The 24033-nt window shown below is 42.9% G+C and overlaps 1 protein-coding gene across 4 annotated transcripts in view; it reads right to left on the bottom strand.

Annotated features, from left to right (window-relative positions):
- Positions 1-2450: 2450 nt before the first annotated feature.
- Positions 2451-24033, bottom strand: part of trappc8 (trafficking protein particle complex subunit 8) — a 66525-nt gene continuing 44942 nt past the window's right edge. For 2 of the 4 annotated variants that reach the window (XM_007895037.2, XM_007895038.2), the window contains 17 exons: positions 23522-23630; positions 23044-23238; positions 22113-22273; positions 20403-20471; positions 18863-18986; positions 15925-16044; positions 13617-13771; positions 13017-13459; positions 11800-11950; positions 10179-10275; positions 8868-8936; positions 8706-8764; positions 6252-6428; positions 5433-5534; positions 4665-4810; positions 4407-4496; positions 2451-3586 (listed from right to left, as the gene is read on the bottom strand). In XM_007895037.2, the coding sequence (XP_007893228.1) occupies positions 3352-3586; positions 4407-4496; positions 4665-4810; positions 5433-5534; positions 6252-6428; positions 8706-8764; positions 8868-8936; positions 10179-10275; positions 11800-11950; positions 13017-13459; positions 13617-13771; positions 15925-16044; positions 18863-18986; positions 20403-20471; positions 22113-22273; positions 23044-23238; positions 23522-23630 (2502 nt within the window). In that variant the 3' untranslated portion in view covers positions 2451-3351. The remainder of the gene's footprint in view (positions 3587-4406; positions 4497-4664; positions 4811-5432; positions 5535-6251; positions 6429-8705; positions 8765-8867; positions 8937-10178; positions 10276-11799; positions 11951-13016; positions 13460-13616; positions 13772-15924; positions 16045-18862; positions 18987-20402; positions 20472-22112; positions 22274-23043; positions 23239-23521; positions 23631-24033) is intronic. The other 2 variants (XM_007895039.2, XM_007895040.2) reach the window with 1 other exon arrangement.

The following is a 24033-nucleotide window of genomic DNA, read 5'->3' as shown; positions in this document are numbered from 1 at the left end:
CTGTTCAGGTGGATGAACCTTAAAGATCCCATGGCACTTTTCTAAAAAGATGAGGGAGTTCCTCCCGGTTTCCTGCCCAATAATCCCCCAAATAAAATTGGTCACTTACACCATGGCTGTTTGTGCGACATTGCTGCGTGCAATTGTGCTAGCATTTTACATGTCAGCAATCCAAGATATTACCCTTGATGAAGGATGCCATATACGTGCAAGTTCTTGTTGTTTGTGTAAGTCTAATAATAATAATCACTGCATTTTATAGAGAGGCTTATCACATTGTTGAGATGCCTCAAAGCGCTTTGCAGGATATATAAAGTGCATTGACAATGTATTTTTATGGCAGAATGTGGCAGCCAGTTGCACACAGCAAGGTCCCACAAACAGTGATAGAGCGAGTAACCAATTTTATCTTGGGGATTGTTCGTCAGGACACCCGGAGAATCCCCTTTCTCTTTTTGAATAGTCCCATGGGATCTTTAACACTCACCTGAACAGGCAGACCGGACCTTGATTTAATGTCTCATCTGATTAAACATCTCATCAAAAGGACACCTCCGATAATGCAACCTCCACCCCCAGCACTGCATTGGAGTGTCAGCTTAGACTATGTGATTCCAAGCCCCGATGTGGGGCTTGAACCCACAACCTTCTGACTCAAGACGCGAGAGAGTGCACCAGACCGACGAGCATGAATTTCAAACGCCAAAAAGATCCCGAGACTGAATAAAATCATGAATCCGAATAGGGCAGCTCACATTGATGGCTGTTACCAGTTGAAAGAAACCCGTCAAGGCAAGAGGATGGAGATTCTCACTCTTGGGCTGCCATCTAGTGACGATACATGACTTACTTTTCTTTAGATATAGCCTTCATCACTGTTGATTTGATGATTCCCTAAGTTTAAGCTGTTCCAGAATCTCATTGAAACTGTTTAAGCGCTCCGAGACGCTGTCCGGCATGTAGGGCGCCTTATAAACACAAGTCGTTGTCGAACCTATTTCGAATAGTGCCACTCCCACCCACCCATCTCAGACTCCGTACCCCCCGTTGTACCAGTCATCGCCAGGCATCGCTGGCTCCCTATCAGAACTGATCAATATCAAGATCCTCTCACTCGTTTACAAATCCCGGTCAGGTCCTTAACTTTCTGAAACAAAACCAGAAGTCGCTGGGAACACTCAGCAGGTCAGGCAGCATCTATGGAGAAAGGAAAGTGAGTCAACGTTTCGGGTCCACAGTCCTTCGTCAGAACCTTCATGACCTGCTTTCTCCCCGCACCACTAGCTGCCGTCTCCAATCGACTGGCTCTGGCCCCGCTTGTCGATCGTCCCTGCGTGAAAGGCGCCATATAAATACAAGTTGTTGTTGTTTACCCCCCAGTTCCTCCATAATACAGCAGATCATCTGCTGGAATTGGGGTGGATGACATCTCACCAGTTTGCTGAAGCGTGTGGGTGATGTGATCTGTCACAGAGTGAGTGTCTGATTTTATTTAGGGGGGGGATTTGTTGGCCAAGACGGCGGGAGAGAGAAACTCCCTTCTCTTTTTTGTATAACGTTATTTAAGTTGTATCCAAGGTACAAGCCGTGTACAGTGTTACATACACCAGGCACCAAAACTCAGTGATGTGTAGGTTATGTTTTTATTCTATTTACAGACAGTGGCTATAAATATAATACATCATTTCTTGAAAAGACATTTGTTTTCATTTGACGTTTGTCGATACATTAAATAACACATTGAATTTGCAAAGTTCTACTATAATGCCACGAGCTGGGTCTGAGTCCGACTTGCATTAAAATCCTGTGGTTGCGGGAGGAAAAAAAATTGTAACTGAAATGGATCAAAGGAGAGACCAAATAATAAACAAGTACGTTTCATATACTGAACTTTTTCTTTTAAACCTGAGATACAGAGTGAAATTCAGTAATGCAAAAGGACATATTGGTTCAGTCTTACAAGTAACTTAATTTTATATTTCAACGTTTTAAAGTGAAAAGACTTTGCTTTGGAACATTTTAAGCAACGAGTGGTTAGCTCATGCGATGGGAGATTTGCTACAAACTACTCAGACGGTCTTCTTTTGATTTAGTAATAATAATAATCCTTGTATTTGATATAGTGCCTTATCACGTCTTTGTGATGTCTCAAAGCACTTCACAGAATATACTGTAAAGTGAATTGACTGTATTTTGTGGGCGAAATACAGCAGCCAATTGCGCACAGCAGCGTCCAACAAACAGTTGTGGATTGCATGAACGAATTATTATTATTTCTGAAGGGATTTTTACCCCTGGAAGAGAGATCGCCAATTGACTAACAACCGGGTGCCTAGTTACTGTTAGGTATACAGAGGCGTGTGGAGTAAGGAAACTTGACCGTTTCACCCTGCCTGGGAATTGAAACCAGGACATCTCGCTCGCGAAGCGAGTGCTCTAACCGATACTCGACAGGACTCCAAGTTTAAGGTCAACAGGATAACTTGTTCTCCCGTTTCACTCCTCTCTTCTCCTCCCCCTCCCGATCAGTACAAACTAAATATTTGCCTTTTAAAGTGATCAGAGTTAATGGATTACCTTATGATCAAAACTAGTAACCAAATAATGCTGGATAAATACTAATCCTTGCATTTGAAATAGCGCCTTATCACATCTTTGGGATGTCTCAAAGCGCTTCACAGAATATGCTGTAAAGTGGATTGACTGTGTATTTTGTGGGCGAAACGCAGGCGCCAATTGCGCAAAGCAGCGTCCCCACAAAGAGTTGTGGATTGAGTGGCCAAATTATTATTTATATTTTATTATTCTTTTGAAAGGATTATTACCCCTGGAGAAGCGATTCGCCAATCGACTAACAACCGGGTTCCTAAATTATATATTAAAACCGGGGTAAAGAGAAAAAAACGGCAAGATTACAGTCTCTACACCCGCTCAGACAACCACAGATATTCACACAGTGCGTTGGAGGAGATCACGGCAGTTTTAAACTGCATTCCTCACGATGGTCCAACTTGCACATCTATATTCAATGCTTGGATTTTATTTTTTTTAAAAAAGGAAATAAAGCAGAGATAAATGATAAATATATTCAAAAATCTTACATATGCACATCCGAATCTAGAGTGCCTTTTATTCGAAAGACAAAATAAGTTGTGTTTAGTTCTTTCATTTACCCCCTTCCCCTCCCCCCCCTCCCCATATTTGTTCTATACAATTGTGTGATATTAGCTCTGAATTTGTCGCAAGTGCAAGGAAATTTCAACAATAGCTACAAAAGAAAATTAATGATCAATATTTAGGATTCTTTCTGAAATTGGTAGTGGATATGCAGGTTATTAATTTGCCGGGAGGTCAGACATTGTTAATGATTATGAGGGCTGGTGTTGAAGTCTGCTGGCAAGTCTCACACTGTACATTCCGGTCAACCAGTTTGGCAAAGACTCGGGGTGTCCCCAGATTGTAGACGCCAGCGTGAACAAAACAGGCCTTCAGTGGAACTGTGTGCACCTCCTGACCCTTCAGCAGGAGCTTGTACTGGGTCTGTCCGAGCCACATGAACGAACCGTGAACATCTAACGTCTCTGGACTGGAAGAGAGAAAGAAAAAGAAATATAGAGAAGTGATATAAGTTGTTGTTGTATATGCTTTCTTATTTGTCACATCTTTCCAGCTATAAATTACAGCAAAAAAATTCTTAAGACATTTTTATTTTATTAGTCACTAAACTTTACAGTATATCCTGTGAAGCGCTTTGAGACGTCCCAATGGCGTGATTAGGCACTATATCAAATCCAAGCATTATTGTTAATATTATCCATCTAAAATATTAGTCTTTAAAAAATCTCCATATACCATCAATAAAGAACCTGCTTTTTTGTGTTTTGTATCAATACTACAAATGAAGTTTTGATAAGTCCTACACTGTTTAAAGCTCTCAGCACTGATTTTGTTAATAAAAAATTGTTAATTCTCAGCAAAACTATGTTAATGTTAAACTATACAAACAACAACAACTTGCATTCATATAGCGCCCCTCACTCATAGTCTCGCAGAGCGCTTGACAGTGGCGGAGCACGTCGCTGAGGGAGGGGGAGGTGACCGTATGCACGGTTGAAGAGGAACGTCTTCAGTCATGACCTGAAGATGGGGAGGGAAGGGGCAAGGCAGAGGGATTAAGGGAGAGTGTTCCAGAGTTTCGGGGCGTAGTGGCTGAAAGCGCGATGGTGGAATAGAGGCACGAGGGACAAGCAGAGGCCGGAGCCAGTCGAGTGGAGGCAGCGGGTCATGCATTGGGGAGAAAGCAGGTCAGAGAGGTGGGAGATGCTGAGGTTTGAAGGGATTTGAAGATGATAATACCATAACAGCCATTAAACAATAAAACTGAAGAGCTTGAATAACCGCTTTACCTTGTGGTCTTGTGCCGTACATCAATAATAACATCCACATCAGTCTGACAGCAGTTAAAAAGAACGAGGGAAACTGGTACCAAACACAAACTGTAGAACAGAGGAGAGCAAAGTCAATGAACGGAGTTTAAGAGAGACCAAGGATTAAGAGCTTCTAAAGTCAAAATAGACCCAATGGGTATCATCTCCTCTCGCTTGCGAGGCGAGCGAGCTAAGTACACTACAGGACTCCAATCAATCATAAACTAACTTACAAACCTTTTCTGTTGAAACGGATGATCATAGGATTCAGAGTAGTGGAGGCTGATCTTAATGAGGTGTGAGAGCTGTTCCATGCTCGGTCTTACATGCAGAGCTGGCTGCTCGGGACGTATGAATTTCAACAGAACCATTTCCTGTGCTTCCTGGAAGGTTAAAAAAAAACACAGAAAAGGCACACTCTCCATCAACAATTCATCACTCCCACTCCTTCAAGTAAGCTATTGTTCCAATAGAGCAAATGTAAATGGGAAAGAGTAACGGTAATGAGCTCAAAGGCAGGAGTGCAACATTCTGCATTTGATGCACAGGTGTTCTCGCCTTCACCAGGCTCTGTAAGCTCATTACACCTGCTCTCACTTGGCTCCGAGGATTCCCTCCATTCCACAGCAGATAGGATTCAATACCTCAACCTCCAATGCCCTCACCCCACCCTACCTCTGAAATCTTCTGTGACCCTATTACACCTGCCGCTCCCCTCACTCCGAAAACTTTTCACATGCACCGCCTGGTCCACATGGCCTTCAGCCACCCTGACCCACTCTGCTAAACAGTCCCAAAGTCTCTCTCGCTTCAAAGGAGCTAATACTTCAATGATGCTTTCCCCTCCCCCCCATCCCTTCCAATTTAGCCCCTTCGTCAGTCAGTTGTATGACGTGCTTTCACACAGCATCCCGACAAGAATGGTGCTATATAAATGCGGTTCCTTGTTGAAGCCACGTGAAGTGGATTTAAGCTGTTTAAAGATGAATTTCATCGGTACATTACCTGCACTGGAGGTAACGAACAAGCTTCTTTTCCAATGGTTTCTAGAGTAACATGAAGTTGACCTTCTAAAATAAGTTGTTTGTTGTCCTCAACCACATATGCCTACAAAAGACATGATTATAAGAACATTAGTGCGGATTTGAATAGGTTAACAACTTCAGACTGGCGTGCTTTTTTGATTGCATTCTGATCTAATGTAATATGTCTGTAAATTTGCTCGACTCAAATGTTAGAATTTATTTGGGTCAGATTGGCTATAAAAGCTTTTCTCCAATTCCAAACATCTCTTTATACTTTTAGTGCGTGAATCCCTTCCTGGAAACTAAATATTAATCTATACTGAATGAAAACCTATGTTGTTTTTAATAAGAAGAATCCTTGCATTTGATATAGTGCCTTATCACGTCTTCGAGATGTCTCAAAGCTCTTCACAGAATATACTGTAAAGTGGAACTGACTGTATTTTCTGGGCAAAACGCAGCAGCCAATTGCGCACAGCAGTGTCCCACAAACAGTCATGGATTGAGTGACCTAATTTTTTTTTGAGGGATTATTAGTCCCAGAAAATGATCCTCTAATTGACTAACTGCCAGGTTCCTACTTACTGCCAGATAAACAGAGACGTGTGGAGTAAGGAAACTTGCCTAAGGTTTTGCTCTGGCCGGGGATCGAACCCGGGTCCTCTCGTTTGCGAGGCGAGAGCTTGAACCACTACGCTACGGGACTCCACAAATAAATCCATTGATCTCCAGAGAATCGGGTTTCAAGGGAAAAGTTCATCCACACGGTGTGTAAGATGCATGAATGGGTTAAACCAACCTTCCATAACACTATAATATTGAGATCCACTTCACTACACTTCTGGACCGATTTGTTAGCATCGCCAATTTTTGGTCTCCCATGTCCCATAGTTGGCTGTGGCAAGACCTTCTTAGATCGAGTGGCACAACAGGTTTGAAAGAAGAAATCTGCACAAGGAGTGGTTGCACTAATAATCTGCAAAAAAACAAAGCAAAAACGCTTTACGATTTGCATCAGCTTCTTAAAATATCTAATTCATACGTGTGTGTCTATTGTATATACAGTAGAATCCATTTTAGCCGGACGGCAGTTAACCCCGGACGCCGGGTAAATCGGATACAATGCCCGGTCCCAATTCATTTATTTTCTTACCCGTTTTAAATATGCCTGTTAATTCGGATGAAAATCTGGTTAATCTGGACAAAATGCTGCGCTGGTCGCTGTTGAATGTACTAACTCACGCCTTTGTCCAGCGCCTTGGAACGGAGTCAGGTTGCGATTGACAGTGGACTCCAGCCATTCACAAGCAGCTCTTGGGGAGCAGTGACTGCATCCGGTGGATGGGGAGGCAAGCAATTAGCTAATTGGTCCCCTTCCCTTCCCAATGGGAACGTCAATGGGAGGGAAGAGGCTTTCAGTAGAGGAGACAGTGGGAAGAGAAGAGAAAGGTAAGAATTCCGGTTACCGGACGCCGGGTACATCGGATAAAACTCCCTGCCCCAATGCGTCCCGCTAAACCAGATTCCACTGTATTATCACAATAATCTGCACTAAAATCAAGATTACTGAGACATCACAACAACACAAACGTCCTGCTCACACGTGCAGCCTTCTGAACTCGGTGTGCCTGGCAATTTAGTATTAAATAACTCAGAGCTGAGTTGGGACGGGACAAACTAATTTCATCCAACTTCAATGTAATCATTATTCAATTTGGTCTGGAATGAATTTGAATCCAGAGATTAAGAGGAAATCATATCACCATCATCAGATTTGATATATCGCCTTTCACATCAGGAGGACAATCGTCTCAAAGTGATTCGAAGGATTTACTGCAAAGTGTAGTGACTGTATTACAACGGCAAACGGTCAGTTGCTCACTCTACAGCCCAGCACCCACCCTTTAGGAACATTTAAATAGAAATTTCAAAAATCATACTATAATAATAAATAATCCTTGCATTTGATACAGTGCCACCTCTCATCGTTGAGACGTCTCAAAGCACCTCACAAAATATATATACTGTAAAGTGAATGGACTGTATTTTTTGGGCGAAACGTGGCAGCCAATTGCGTACAGCCGTGTCCTACAAACAGTCGTGGATTGAGTGACAAATTTTTTTTTGAATCCACATCCACAACATTATTCAAAACTGAACAAAGCTTATGACAAAATATTTATAACTGTTAAAGAGGCATCAGACCGATGGATTAGTTAAAATGTTCCTTTGGAAATGTTTTCATCAAAACTACTTGTATTTTTATCTAATTCTGTAGTAACTGACATTTACAACTGTGTAACCGATTTTTTCAGGGCATTGCAACTTTAAGTCAAACATCCCCAGAACTGAATCAGCAGATCATTTCCTGAATCATAATAATAATCCCTACGTTTGATATAGTGCCTTATCATGTCTTCGAGACGTCTCAAAACGCATCACAGAATATACAGTAAAGTGAATTTTCTGTATATTTTGTGGGCGAAACGCAGCAGCCAAATGAGTACAACAGCGTCCCAAACAGTCGCGGACTGGGTGACTAAATTTATTTATTCATTTAAAGGGATTTATTTATTTGAACCACAGGAAAGTGATCCTCTAATCGACTGATGACTGGGTTCCTACTTACTGCTAGATAGACAGAAGCGTGTGGAGTAAGAATACTTGCACGCCCGGGAATCAAACCCAGGTCCTCTCGCTTGGGAGGCGAGTGCTCTAACCGCTACGCTACACGACCCTCATTTCTTTAAGGAAGTGAATAATAATTATTGCATTTCCCACAGTGCCTTACACATTGGGAGGATGTCTCAAAGTGCTTCGCAGGATTCACTGTAAAGTTCAGTGACTGTATTTTTGTGGGTGAATATGGCACCCGTTTTGCCCACAGCAATAATTTGCAGGGCACGAATTCAACAAGTAAGAGCGATTTACATAACAATGCTAAATTACATTTGTATAGCGCCTTTCATGTCGGGAGGATGTTCCAACGCCCTGGACAGTCAAGGATTTGTTCCCAAACTGGGGTTTAGAGTCAAGAGGGGTGGAGGGCAGAAAGGGTAGGGGTAGGAAGGCGAACGAAAGCCCAGTCGAAGAGGAGGATCTTGAGACAGCCTTGAAGGAAGCAAGGGAAGGGGCGAGATGAAGGGAGTGTGGGATAGAGTTCAAAGGGCGGGGGCAGAGAGGCTGAAGGCCTGACCACCGATGGTCGTGCCTTGTAAGTAATTACATGTAAATGAATTGCAGGCTTGCTTACCTGTTCGTTTCCCAGAACGATATCTGCAAATATATACTTTCCACCTGTACATGAAGTAGCTAAAAAAGTGGAAAAGATTAGCATGATTGACTCAATTTGTATAGATAATGTTAAATGCTAGACTGTAGCTAGCATAATGCAAACACTCAAAATTCATCTCACCTTCTGAATTTTGACATCTGGTTGCTTTAAAGATTAACTTTGCCTTTTCTCTACTATTGAGCTTTCCATCTGAAACAATAAAAGCAAATTATACCAGGAAGTAAATATGTAATCATCTCCAAATCCCTTCAAGCCCTGGTACCTTCCTACCTCTCCGACCTGCTTAACCCCCAACCCACTACCCGCTGCCTCCAATTGATTGGCTCCGGCCTCCTGCTTGTCCATCGTACCCTCAGTTCCATCATCGGTGGCCATGTTTCAGCCACTGCTCCCTGAAATGCTGGAAGACTCTCCCTCTACCTTGCCCCCTCCTGCCCCATCTTCAGGTCGCGCATGAAGGCCTTTGTCTTCTACCGTGCCTACAGTCACCTCCCCCGGCTCGGTGTCATGCTCCATGCTCTGGGACACCGCCCTGCGTGAAGGGCACTGTATAAATGCAAGTTGTTGTTGTCTTTGAGTTAACTCTGCCACAACAACATCATCCATAAACTACAAACCTTCCTCAATTCCAACCTCCTGGCTAAACTCCTTCAGATACCCCATCTCGTACATGAAANTTTTTTGGTAAAAACAAATTAAGAGCAGATTTTCTTTAAATTAACTGGTGTTTTTCTTCATCGTCTAAACCAGGGGTGTCCACCCTTCTGGCTGCTGAGGGCCGGATGCTGAGGCCGGGGTTGTATAACGGAGTATAGTGGAGTCCTGTAGCTCAGTGGTTAGAGCACTCGCTTTGCAAGTGAGAGACCTGAGTTCAATTCCAGGCAGAGGGCGAAACCTTGGGCAAGTTTCCTTACTCCACACAGAGCCTAATAATAATCCCTCCAAAAAACCAAAAACAATAATTAAATTGGTCATTTTTCAATCTACGACTGTTTGTGGGACATTGTTGTGCGCAATTGGCTGCCGCGTTCGCCCACAAATATACAGTCGATTCACTTTACAGTGTGTTCTGTGAAGCGCTTTGGGACGTCCTCCCGACGTGAAAAGCGCTATATCAAATGCAAGGATTATTATTATTATTATTATTATTATTATAAGCAATATTCTCTCGGGTTGGCCGGTCCCGTTACCGGGCAGAGCCTGAGCCCCCCCGGTGACCGTCTCCTGATAGCTCGGGGCCTGCGTGTCGCATCTATTTGCTCGGTGGACAGTGAATTTGGGAATGGTTTACGGGCCGGATGTGGCCCGCGGGCCGCAGGTTGAACCATTCCGAACTGAATTTACACTTAAGACAGTCCAAAAAAAAAGGAGGAATGAAATGCTCACAAATACAAAATAACTGAAGCGGACAATGAAAACCACAAGTCAAACCTTTATCTTCGGCAGGATTTATGCATTTCTGAAGCTTCCAATGCTTGCTACCACTGGATACCTGAATGATATAGAATTCCTTTACACCAGCTTCACTCTGTAAGATTAAAACCCCTCTGTTAATATACCTACATTCTATCAAAGCAGAAACACACCAAATAAATTAAACGTGGTTAAATTCCCTAAAATTCTGCCTTAAAATAAAAGTTTTTTTTTAAAATCACATTTCCAATCAATGTTTTCAACCATAAATGGATGTCCCCAGCTTCATTTTTCTGACAGAATACAGACTATTTTCTTATGCCCTCCCTTCAAACAAGAGAAGAAACTATTTGGCAAAATGATAAGTTTAGTTCATAAAAACAATTATTTTTTCTCCAAATTAAACTGCCAAAGAAACAGACACCAGTTATCTTTTCCTTGCAAGAAGTTATTCACTGCCTTTAGATAAAGCAGATATTATCAGAAAACGAAAGTTAGTAAAACCCAGAAACCGCCACATGAGCCCAGTGCATAAATGTTATATCACCATCAAACTGACTGCATTGGAATGCAAGTAAGAATGCACCCACTATAAACGTCTAAATAAGTTAAAGTAGTCAAAGGAATTATAAATCTATTATCAGTAATAGTAGTACATAGTGTACAGTATATAGTTTGGGACATAACATGTGCATGTAATTGCCAGGTTGGTAGAAGGTGAACTGGACGGACCTTGGTCTTCTTTCGTTTAGCAATTCTTATGTTATTGGTTATAATTAAAAGGCAATTACAGAGAATACAGTACTTATCTGATTTTTTTCTAGTCAGCCGTGTGTGTTGGCAAACTGCCAGAGATTAAACAATAACAACAAATTACATGGGAGGACGTCCCAAGGTGTTGGAAAGTCAGGGTTTGGACACGAGCAAGGGGTTGGGATTAGGAGGGGTGGAGGGCAGAGAGGGGAAGGGTAGAAAGGTGACTGAAGGTGTGGTTGAAGAGGAGGGTCTTAACATATACTTTGAAGGTGGCAAGGGAGGGAGCAAGGTAAAGGGACTGTGTGATGGAGTTTCAAAGGGTGGGGCAGAGAGGCTGCAGGCCTGACCGTAGACAGTAGGGTAGGCCAGACAGGTGATTCGGCGCAGGCCGGAGAAGGCTGAGCGGAGGGGCTGGACAGGTCAATAGCTGATCACAGAGGTAAAAAGGAGCAAGGCCGTGGAGGACTTTGAAGGGATTCAACTTAATCCTCTGGGGGATAGGGAGCCAGTGAAGCTGGGTGAAGGTGGGGGTGATAGGGTCACAAAGTCTAGTGCAGGAGAGGACAAGAGCTGCGGAGTTCTAAATAATCTGCCGCTTGGAAGGGAAGAGTGGGGAAGGCCGACAAGCAGGGTTGGCATAGTCAAGGCTAGATGTGACAAATGCATGAATGAGGGTCTCAGTGGCTTGAGGGGGAGGGAGTGGGGGAGCTGGGCAATGCTGCGGAGGTGGGGGAAAGCAGAGCGTGGCATGGCATGGATGCTGACACCACTTATCCTAATAACCTCAATGTCTATGGAAGCTACTTTTCGGATGACAAAGACCAGATTTTGTCATCGGATTGAAACTTTTCATTTAACATTTTCGAGGCATTTACAAACTTACGGTATTGATATTTTCTACATCCAAAAACACCAGGAGATTATCACCGTTACTCTCTCCTTCAGCCTCAAGGGCATTACTTCTGCATGCTGTTGCTCTGACACCTAAAGAGCGGCTTGTACATATGATGGCTGTGTGCCTTAGCACTCGGTGGCTATTGAGAGATAAACAGGTAATTCACTTATGAACTTCCACTTAAAATACATCGTAAAATGAACTTTACACCGCTTGAAGATTTATGCAGCCTGTAGATAACATCGTTTAATAACCTGAAAATATTCAGTAACGTGTAAAAATTCTGCAATTCTCTTGAGCTAAATAAAGTGAAACAAGGAATAAGATATTTGGTTGGTTCACTTTCTAAACAAATTGCGAGAAAACCTAAGCACGTTTATTTATTTTCATTGCCCTGCTCACCCCCACCATTAGAATTAGACCAAATACATTCCACTTAGGGAACAAGGGTTGTCCCTGCAGCCCCAATCCCCCCCCAAACTCTTCTAGGCCCCAAATTGTCAAAGGACAATGCGGACCTGAAACATAGAAACAGGAATAGGCCATTCAGCCCTTCGAACCTGTTCCGCCATTCTATAAGATCGTGACTGATCTGAAGCCAGTCTTCACCACCACCCGAGCAGGTCAGGTGACCAGATATTGGATCAGGTCCTCCAGGTAACAACCAAATGGTTTTGAAATGTGCAAATAATGTAACTGGTTCAGTCACTGGTGATGGCTTCGTGGTCACTGTCAGCCTCACACACCATCAGTCGCAGCCTTCACGGTCGGCAATATCCCTTGCGTGCTGGAAGACCTTGGTACGATCACTCACAACACAACCCGAACGACAGTCACCCCGTGTCACAGGATCAGAACTCTGCTCGTCTAGTGACTATAAAATCCATCTTTCTTCAAATAGACTACACATAGCAAACAACTCTTCCACAATGCTCTTCACCCAGATGTTCTCTGCTAATCTTATTTAATATGGCTTTGAGACATGAAGTGCACAATATAAATACACGTTGTTGTTAATATGCAGGGTGTTCACAAAGTTCTGCTACCCCCATGTGNTTTTTTCTACAATGCACTAATGCTAAAGCACTGTAATACAGTGATTTATGGCTTACAACAAATGTATTAGTAATTGAATATGCTGCGTTCACGTGCATGGAATATGGCGCATAGGGCAGAACTTTATTTTTAATAAAAAGAAAACTTACCTCAGTTTTGAATGAGGTTTTGTACTTTCATAGTAAAACAAGAAGTTGATTTCGTGAACTCCCTCTTCATCTGGTCCACGCAACCACATAGGGAGCTGCACAGAAGCTCCGGGTAACAAAACAGAGTCAGGTAGTGGCACATCGATCACCCAAGGTGGCTTCTTCGAATCAATGCCAAAATCCGCAGGGGAAACCGATGTGGTCGGAGCAGAAGACATGCACGCACAGTCAGTCACCACAGTCTTGTAGGCGCTACAGTTTTCCGAGGCCGATGGACTTAATGGTGTCAGCACAGCTGCTTTACTTCCGAAGGAAAAGAAAGCTGGGTCTTTGCAAACAACCTTCAATCCAGTGAGCGGACATTTACTTACATTCACAAATTCCACGTAAGCTTTTCTCATTTCCCCACAAAGCAGTCCAGTGGGGAAATTAAGGAAGAATACCTGCGCACAGAGCAGAAAGAGCTGTATAAAACAATACGGTCTTCACCTTCAGTGCACAATCAAAATACACAGTCAAACTACTTTATAGTATATCCTGTAAAGCGCTTGGAGCCATTGCAACTTGTGGGTTTGATCAACAGCATGAAAAACACTTTACCTCTAACAAGGGCATTATCTCTGTGATGATAGGATCCAGACGTCGATCAGGTCCATATTTGACAGAGGTTTTTTCTTCTTTAGTGCTATTGAGTCTCGGCCCCTGGATTTCCAAGTCTTGTCGGCCTCGTACTGATATTGCAGGAGATAATTTACCTGAAACCGAGTAATGTTGGAGCCGTGAATTGGTGTGTTAAATAGAATGAAGTGAATTTGGAGTGAAGTGGAAAGAGAAAAATGCATTTAGCAAAATGATGATTGGGAAAATAATAAATAAATAATAATAATTGGTTTGCATAATCACGCTCGTGAGATATTTAAGGAGACAAGACAATGGAACTGATTCGAAGCTTCATTAGGAGATATAATTTGCCCACTCTGATTTCAAGTTAACTTTGCAAAACAAATTTCAGATCAATATATTTATTTGTCAGCCGGGTATCTGACACATGTGGAAACCCATCACGGTGCTTAAGTGTATCCAAATCAAACTGAGAATTCCACGCCTCCCACCTACACACGGAAATCCCAGAGATAGATTGATGGAATGGAATGCGCTCTCTCTCCCTGGAGGGACACATCCTAATTACCTAATTCTGGAAGCATTAGGCGCAGGCTGGAGAGAGCCAAGGCTTGGGGACCCCAGAGTGTGCGTTTGGGTAACGCTGGAGTCTAACCAGCTAAAACTACACAGCTCATCATTGATAGCACTGTCTGGCAAACTTTCCTGCTGCTTGTCCAGCTAGGACAACCCGACCCGTTAGGGCTTTGGTTTGCAGGGTTAACAGGTGCTGAGTGGGAAGAGTCCCTGCCCCCATTGACTTATCTTCCCTTCCAAGTCCTACAAATGAGCCAGACTGGGCTGTGCTGTCATCAGCAGCCCTGGAATACTGCGGACCCGCCTGGCTCAGGAACCGGACTAGAGACCGTCCAAAGCAAAATCAGAGTAAACAATAAATGCACCAGAAGTAGAGTATTGCTGGCACAAGCAAGGCTCACTGATCATTACCAGCAAACAGAAACCGTCAAACATCTAAAACGCCTGTAAATGCCCCATTTGCATTATCACATCACATGATTAACGTGTGTAGCTTTTTCTAGGAGAAAGGAAATTTAGCAAACCAATTTAGACTTTTTTTCCCCCACTCCTTATCTTACTGAATGGAAGAAGCAAGGGCAGCTTTCATGGATGGGTCAACCTCAACAGGTTTCAGATTTGCAAAACCGATCTCAATGAAAATCACATAATTTTCCCCAATGAGTGAGATTCCTTTAATGAGATTTGAATACTGTTCACTTTTTTCAAATGGGACCGACCAGCGAGGTGTCAAAAGGTGAGGTTCTAATATAATATAAACTGCATAGCTTGCCTTGGAAGCTTTCTAGCTCGGACCACCCAAGCCGTTAGGGCTTTGGTTTGCAGGCTTAACAGGAGCTGAGTGGGAGAATTCCCTATCCCCCAGTGAGTGGTCTGCCCTTCCACGTCATGTTAGTTAGCCGGGATGATAGCTGTAGCTATCATCAGCAGTGCCCTGGAGTACTGCAGACCCGCCTGGGTCAGGAACCGGACTACCGAGACTGCTACAGAGGACTGGCTCGGTTCTGACATTCCGTTGCCAGGCAGGTCACCTTCGAGCCAGTTCAGCTCCAAGGAGACCCCGCTTACTTCCCCACACCCCCACCGCCCCCCAGGAGGATAAACACTCCAGTTATTGTTGTATCGATGACTCATTATTATCAGATAATTTTCAAGTTGAGTATGGAGCATTCGTGAACCAAGAATTCCCAAGCCTTTGGCTTTTCAGGGCAATTCCTCAGCCAAGTAAAAGTGACAAAGGTCAGAAGAAAAACACTGGCTCTAAATGGACCTTTGCAAATTTGGCATCAAATGGGGGCCAATTTCAGACCCAAAAAAGAAGTTGTGGCGATTTCTGGTTTGCGAATGCTATGTTCTCAACCCCAACATGTCCAATTTCCACAATAATTTCATTGCCTGAATCTGACAGCACAATTGCAGCTACTGATCATTTCTGATCACACTGTAAAAGAAAGTACAATGGCAAACTACCACACTAAGAATATAGCCAAGAAGATATTTATGAAGCATGTACATTATCTGATAGATTACTGGAGTGAGATTAGGATCAAGCACAACGTGAACAGATATAGTGTTGGTATCCAGAGCCTATGAAAGAAAGCTACGGAGGTGTGAAGTGCTCAAGAGCACATGAGCAGAGAAAGGACAGATTAAATCAATGAAATCACCACCATGAAAGCCCGCCACACCTCTCCCTCCCCCACTCACTGACCCTCTGTCCAGTTTAGCCCATGGAGGTACTCCAGCTGATCTACTGTGCTGCCCTGTTGGAGGGTTTGCTGTTTGCTTCCTGACTTTCCTGCGTGGATGTTGGTGGCATGGAGATTGGTGGCTGTGAAAACAGGATTTAAATAGGGAAACCACCAAATATATATAACACATCCTTCACAAATAAACAGACTTTCAAACAATGGTTCTTGCTTCAAGCCAGCTCTTTAAGCATTGCGACTCCAGCTTTAATAATAATATTCCTTGCATTTGATATAGTGCTTTGTCACGTCGTTGAGACGTCTCAAAGCACTTCATAGGATATATTGTAAAGTGGATTGACTGTTTTGTGGGCAAAACCCGGCAGCCAGTTTCCTACAAACAGCCATGGAATGAGTGAACAATTTTATTTAGGTGATTTTTGGCCAGTACACCAGGATAAACATCCTTCTCTTTTTGAATGGTGCCATGGGATCTTTAATGTCCACCTGAACAGGCAGACGGGCCTTGGTTTAATGTCTCATTCGAAGTACGACACCTCAACAATCCAACACATTTCCAGCATTGCATTGGACTGTCAGCTTAAGACTATGTGATTACAAGTCCCAACGTGAGTATTTAACCACAACCTTCTGAATCAGAGGCGAGAGTGCTACCTGAGCCAGGCTGACAGCTTATAAGAAGTTTAAAAAAGGACAAGTATTTCTACAGAAGCAACAAAATTTAAACAACTAAGTGAAATGTAATAATAATAAAATAATCCTTGCATTTGATATAGCACTTCTCACGTCTTCTAAACGTCTCAAAGCGCTTCACAGAATAGACTGTAAAGTGAATCAACTATATATTTGTGGGCGAAACTTGGCAGCCAATGGCACAAAGCAGTGTCCCACAAACAGTCATGGATTGAGTGACCAAATTGTTATTTTGTTTATTTATTTCCTTGAGGGATTATTATCAGGCATGTGGAGTAAGGAAACTTGCCCAAGGTTTCGCCCTGCGAGTGCTCTAACCACTGAGCTACAGGACTCCACGTAAATGTAAATACATTTCACTCATTTAATAAGTATGTGTGCATTAAAATATTTGAATCTTCAAAACATAAACTGCAATGGACAATCAAAGCCAGAAGATGCACTGGGGTCTCATATAAAACCTTATATAAAAATAAAGAAAATACATAGTGCCTTTCATCATAAAGAAATGCAGCAAAGTGCTTGACAAATGTGGAACAGGAAATGAGAGATGACCAAAGGCACAGGAGTTAAGTTTGTAAGAAGAATTTTGAGGTAGAAAGGTAGCAAAGCAATTTTGGAAGACTTATAATAATAATCCTTTCATTTGATATAGCGCCTTATCACGTTGCTTAGATGTCTCAAAGCGCTTCACAGAATATACTGTAAAGTGAATTGACTATATATTTTGCAGGTGAAATGCGGCAGCCAATTGCACACAACAATGTCCCACAAATAGTCGTGGAGTGAGTGACTATATTTTTTTTAGTTCTGCAGGACGTGGGCAAGGCATATGATGGCCCCACCATCAATGATCAAGTAAAGGGAATGTGGGGAGCAAGGAACAGACCAGATGGAATGTAAAAGAGGATTTCAAAAATAGGTTGGTGCTCGACTGTGGAGGGGTTTGAAGACTCCAAAGCAATATTAAACTTGATCAGCTGAGGTACCGAGCCAGTGAATCCCACCCACTTACCAAAGTGATTTTAAGTGAATCATCAAATCATATATTCTTGCAGCACAGAAGGAGGCCATTTAGCACATTGTGACTGTGCTGGCTCTTTGAAAGAGCTATCCAATTAGTCCCACTCCCCTGCTCTTTCCCCATAGACCTGCAAATTTCTCCTTTTCAAGTACATATCCAATTCCCTCTTGAAAGCTACTATCAAATTTGCTTCCACCACCCTTTCAGGTTGTGCATTCCAGATCATAACAAGTCGCTGCATTAAAAAAATTCTTCTCATCTCCCCTCTGGTTCTTTTATAATAATAATCCTTGCATTTGACCTAGGACCTTATCACGTCGTTGAAGAGTCTCAAAGCGCTTCACAGAATATACTGTAAAGTGGAATGACTGTGTATTTTGTGGGAGAAACGCTTTTGCCAATTATTTTAAATTTGTGTCCACTGGTTAGCGACCCACCCAGTTTCTCCTTATTTATTCTATTAAAACCCCTCATACTTTGGACACCTCTATTAAATCTCCCTCTAACCTTATGCTTTGTAAGAAATGGCTTGTTTGCGAGCATGCAGAGCTTTCCTCAGAACTATAATGGGGTGTATGTGGAGGGAATGGGAGAGAAGGCAAGCTGCAGCATTCTAGATCAGTTGAAGTTGGACAGAATGGCGAGGAGAGAATTAAAACAAAATCTACCCTCCAGATTTCAAAGTTTCAGCAGGAACATGAATGGGTTAAGGTCATCAGCAGACAATGCTTTGAAGATAGAAGGCGGCAGGAAACGAGATATGAGGTTTCAAAAAAATCAGCTCTGGTTCAAGCATAATAATAATCCTTGCATTTGATATAGCACCTGATCACATCTTATAAGTATCAAAGCGCTTCACAGAATGTACTGTAAAGTGAATGGACTGTATATTTTTCAGGTGAAACACAGCAGCCAATTGCGCGCAGCGGTATTCCACAAACAGTCATGGACTGAATAACCAGCTTATTATTTATTTTTAATTTTTTTTGGAAAAAGGGATTACACCCCCGGAAAAATGATCCACCAATTGACTAACAACCGGATTCCTACTTACTGCTAGGTAAATAGCGGTGTGTGGAGTAAGGAAACTTGCCTAAGGTTTTGCCATGCCCGGGAATCGAACCAAGGTCCTCTCAATTGCGAGGCGAGTGTTCTAACCACTGCGCTACAGGACTCCAAGAAAGTACGTCTAAAACACTGGAATAAACGGGAAATGTTCTCACCTGCTATCCCTGCACTGGAGTCTATTCCATCCTGTGTAGCAGCAGACTGCACAATACCAAGGTTGTACACAACGCCAAGAATGTGTAGTTCTCCCGTCTGGTAAGGAACCAGCTTTAATCGTGCCTGAAGGGGACAAAAAGATCAAGCAATCGATTCATCAAATATTCTGCCCAAATATATTTGTCTACATATGGATTCATTACAAATTTTAAAGTTGCGTTTAAATTTTTTTTATATAATAGCGAACAAAATGCACCTCACTTTGAAAAATGTTTAACCCTCGTGCCTAGTTCATCATTCAGTTTTTCGCCCACGAAATATAGTCAATTCACTTTGCAATATGTTCTGTCAAGCGCTTTGAGACGTCTCAATGACGTGATAAGGCGCTATATTAAATGCGAAGATTATTATTACACTTCTCACACCAATTGCTTCAAAGTGGAAAAACAGTATAATTGGTTTGAAGTGCAGAGTCATGTGCAACAACAACTTGCATTTATATAGCGCCATTCATGCGGGGTAGCTTCTCGGAGCATATGAGGTGAATTATGCTGGAGCCAGGTAGGTTTCTGAAACAACCTTGAGGTGTGGCTGATCACAACACTGCAGAATTGCAGTATAAATGCAAATGGTGCAAACTGATTCAGTCTCCACTGAAAAATGACTCAGTTCCAGTGGATTTTCCTCCTTTCCTCCCTATCCTTCTTGATGGGGGGATAGGCGGGATCTCCTTTGAGCTAAACTGGCTCTAAGGTGACATGCTTGGCAACGGCTTATCGAAATTGAGCCAGCCCTCTGCGGCGGACTCGGCATCCAGTTCCTGAGCCAGGCGAGTCCGCAGTACTCCAGGCATAGCTGTTGACAGCACAGGCAGCCTGGCTCATTGGCAGCATGGGCAGACTAATCACTGGGGGCAGCGAATCCTCCCACTCAGCTCCTGTTAACCCTGCAAGCCAAAGCCCTAATGGGTAGGATGGTCCTAACTGGACAAGCAGTGGGAAAGCTTGCCAGATAGTCTCTCTTCCTCCTTCCCGCTGCCCAAGTGCTTTTAAGTGAATGGTTTAATGTTTTGCAAAGACAGTGATATGACAGCTTGGTTCTGAACATGCAGAGTTCTTCTCAGGTACCGGACAGTAGAATTTAAGGGAGAGAAATATAAAATGGTATAAACCGTTCATAAAGAATTATTTCCAAACGTATGAACCGTAAGAGTCCCAGCTCAGTAACCAACAATAACTTGCATTTATATAGCGCCCCTCACGCAGGACAGCGTCCTAGAGCACTTGACGGTGGTGGAGCACAATGCCAAACCGGGGGAGGTGACAATAGCCACAGTCGAAGAGAAAGATCTTCAGGTGTGACCTAAAGATGGGGAAGGAGGGGGCAAGGCGGAGGGATTGAGGGAGAGGCTCCCAGAGTTTTGGGACGTCATCACAGATTCCCTCCTAATTCTTTACCCTTAACTCACAACAATGTCTGGTGACTTGATTATAAAACCATCAATTAAAAAACATATTCAGGACAAATATGCATACTTACTACTTTCGTCTCTTCCCCATTTACTTGAAATTCATTTGCAACCTCTGCGCCAATATAATCGAGAGTTGCCTGCAACAGCACACATTTAGTAAAATTAGGAACATTTTAATAATACTTGCATTTGATATAGCACCTTATCACATTGTTGAGACGTCTCAAAGCGCTTCACATATACTGTAAAGTGAATTGACTGTATAGTTTGTGGGCGAAATGCGGCAGTCCACTGCGCACAGCAACGTCCCACAAACAACCGTGGATTGAGTGACCACATTATTATCACTTTATTTTGTGAAGGAATTATTACCCCTGGAAGGGCGATTCCCCAATTGACTAATAAGCGGGTTCCTACTTACCGCAAGGTAAGAAACTTGCCTAGGGTTTCACCCTGCCCGGGAATCGAACCCAGATCCTCTCGCTTGCAAGCGAGGGCTCTAACAATGCATGACAAAATACTCCAATACAAGACAACAACAACAAGATTCCATTTATAAAGCGCCTTTCACGTCAGGAGGACGTCCCAAGGCGCTGCACAGTTGGGTCATGACCCGAGCAGGGGGGAAATGGTCAGGGTGAGGGGAGGGAAGGGAGGGAGCGAGGAGGCGGAAGAGAGTCGAGAGGGGAGCTGAAGGCTCGGTCAAAGAGAAATATTGTAGGTTCTCAAAACCACTCGTCAACCTGTGCCAAAATATTCTCTATAATTAGGTAAACAAGGTATGTCTTTCCGGGGACGGGGGGGGGGGTGGTGGTGGTCTCTGCCCCCTCCCCACCCCCGCTCAGATGCAAACCCTAGATTGTCCAGCATTTTGGGACATGAAAGATGCTGTATAAATGTAAATTTGTGTTGTGTAGGGGTGTGGGGCATTATTGTCTTAAAGATACACATCTATTTTCCAAGAAGCCAATTACTGAGAAATTATGTTGTCAGGTCACAGACAGGACGGTTGTGCTGAGCAACTTATGCAATTCCGAATAGACATAAACAAGATAAGGAAAGGGAGAGGTTGCAAAGGCTGAATGGCTTCATTCTGCACTTCAATTGCTATGATTTTAAGATTGTGCCTTAACTATTCTCTGAAGAGCACTTACTTCATCAGGCTTATGCTTCCATTCCCCAAACCCTAATTGTGATGCCAATTTGTGCCAAAGTATGGGCGTCTTATATTTTTTTGTTGGTCAGCCAGGAGTCTGACATATATGGAAACTCACCATCATGCTCAAAGGTATCCAAACTAAGCTGAAAATTCCATGCCTCCCACCTACACATGGATCACCTTGGAGCCTTATATTGTGCCACCATGTTGACTAGGAAGAGATTGAATGGTTCCAAACCAATCTGACCAGTATTCCAGTGAAAGGGCAGTTCCAAGGCATTACACCACATACACAAGGCATTGCTAACTGCTGTGACTACAGAAATGAAACACAGGGGGGAGCAGTACACCTATATTCTATTCAAAAGGAGTAAACTGCAGAGGTATGGTGAAAGAGACATGTAAATGGGACCAAAAGGACTGTTCTCTAAAGAGTCAGTCAATCAACATAAGATGGGTCAAAAGGCCTTCTTCTGTGCTGTAAGTTTCTATGGTTCTAAAATCACGCTTGCACACCAGTGTTCGACAGAAAGGATAGTAATAATAATAATCCTTGCATTTGATACAGGATCAGAACAACAACTTATGAAATTATTAGGCAAGAAACCTATTGAATTACCTTTAAATGTACATCCTTTTCATTGCTGATTGGTTCTCCTGAAACTGCCTCTGGCTTTTTATTAAAGTCTCTGCAATAAAACTTCCACAGCAGCGACAGATCGTTCAACAGAAGGGGGACCTTCAGAGGGTTTTTGAACACCACTTCAACTGTGATAGGTTCTGTGTAGAGTACAATCAAGAAAAAAATTATCATGGTATCTAGTAACTGCACAATGAATGAGCAACACCTGAAGAATTAGACAGTAAATTCCATCCCCAATGATTTTACCATTACAAATGTGTAGCAAATTCCTAATAGATGTACAGTAACCAGAATCGTGTTATAGCATTCTTCAGTATAACACAGATTTGTTTATAGGGGTGTTAACATGGAAATCCCAGAGATAAGATTGTTGGAATGGAATGCGCACTCTCTCCCTGGAGGGACACATCCTGTTTACCTAATTCTGGAAAGTATTAGGTGCAGGTTGGCAAGAGCCAAGGCTTGGGAACGCCAGAGTGTGCAATGGGGTAACTGCTGGAGTCTAACCAGTTAAAACAGCATAGTTTGCCATTGATATCACTGTCTGGGAAGCTTTCCCCGGCTTGACCAGCTAGGACCACTTTACCCATTAGGGGTTTGGCTTGCAGGTTTAACAGGAGCTAATTGGGAGGATTTCCTGCCCTCAGTGACTGGTCTGCCCTTCCAAGTCCTGCCGATGAGCCAGGCTGGCTGTGCTGTCATGGAATCTTCTTGCGCTTGGGATGAAGGAATTTTCACACCTCAACTGCATTCCTCATCACTAACACCTTGATAAAGGTTCCTGGGGTCAGTCCAGGTGGATCCAGTGAAGTAGTTAGCACCAGCAGACGCTGGACAGACTGAATGGCTTCCTTCTGTGCTTATTCTAGGACTTTCTTTAAGGAACATTTATTTTTTGCTGAATTACCTTCTACGACAACAACTGGAAATCGCAAGTGGTCGGTCTGGCTGTTTAAACAGTACTGAGTTGGCTGGAAACTCGAGGGCAGAGTTCCTCTGTTCACCACAGCAACTACCTGCTCCTCAAGCTCTTTCCACTGTTGGGAGGATTCGCGCTCATATTCCTGGTCCAGGCTGACATGGGTGGCCGCTTGTTTTTCTCCTTTTAAGCAGAAAGAAAGCTCAGTCATTTTAAATCGTGAGAGTTAAGGCTCAGAAATACATTCCCCACAGAAAAAGGTACAGCTTCAAAGCATATGAATTTATATTCTCAATCACATAACTTTTACTCGTCGTCTTCATTGCTGAATTCTACCCAAACATGGCAGCAAGCAGCTAGACTGAACGTAGGGAGCAGCACAACATCTATTCAATTCCCATCACTTCCATTTAAACTCCTTCCACAAGCCTATGTCTACTCAAAAAGATAAACCGAAGGAACCAACCTTCTGATGGTTTTCGATCATGTCCAAAAAATACTCGGGTTGCTGAGCTCTTAATGTAGGGTAATGGAAGGTGGGGCAAAGGTGCATCAGGTGAAAGCAGACTAACATTCTGAAAAAACAGACGTAAATCGTTAAAGCTGTACCACAACAAATTACATTTGGATAGCGCCGTACTCTTTTTGAATCCCAAAGCTCCTCTGTGCCTTAGACTTGAGACCATTGTCTTTTAAAAAGAAAATCAGACTGTGCTGAATTTTGGAACGTTACTAAACCAATCCTAAGTTAAAGCCCATTTCCCGCAGCGATTAAAATGGCTTATGAGATCACATGGCAGAAATTAAGAGGATTATCTATTCCAACTTAAAATGTTACTTCCAGAATAACAACTTGCATTTACATAGCGCCCTTCACGTGGGGTAGGGTCTCGGAGAACAGTAGTGGATTCATGAAATATTCAATTCCTGGTTAGAATTTGGCTGAAAAATAACATCGTCAGCAGATTTGGGTTGACC

The sequence above is a fragment of the Callorhinchus milii genome, unplaced genomic scaffold (genome assembly GCF_018977255.1).
Source record: "Callorhinchus milii isolate IMCB2004 unplaced genomic scaffold, IMCB_Cmil_1.0 Scaffold2, whole genome shotgun sequence".
In the NCBI taxonomy this organism is placed as follows: domain Eukaryota; kingdom Metazoa; phylum Chordata; class Chondrichthyes; order Chimaeriformes; family Callorhinchidae; genus Callorhinchus; species Callorhinchus milii.
Note: the sequence above shows the minus strand (reverse complement) of the source record. Positions and strands in the feature narration are given on the sequence as shown.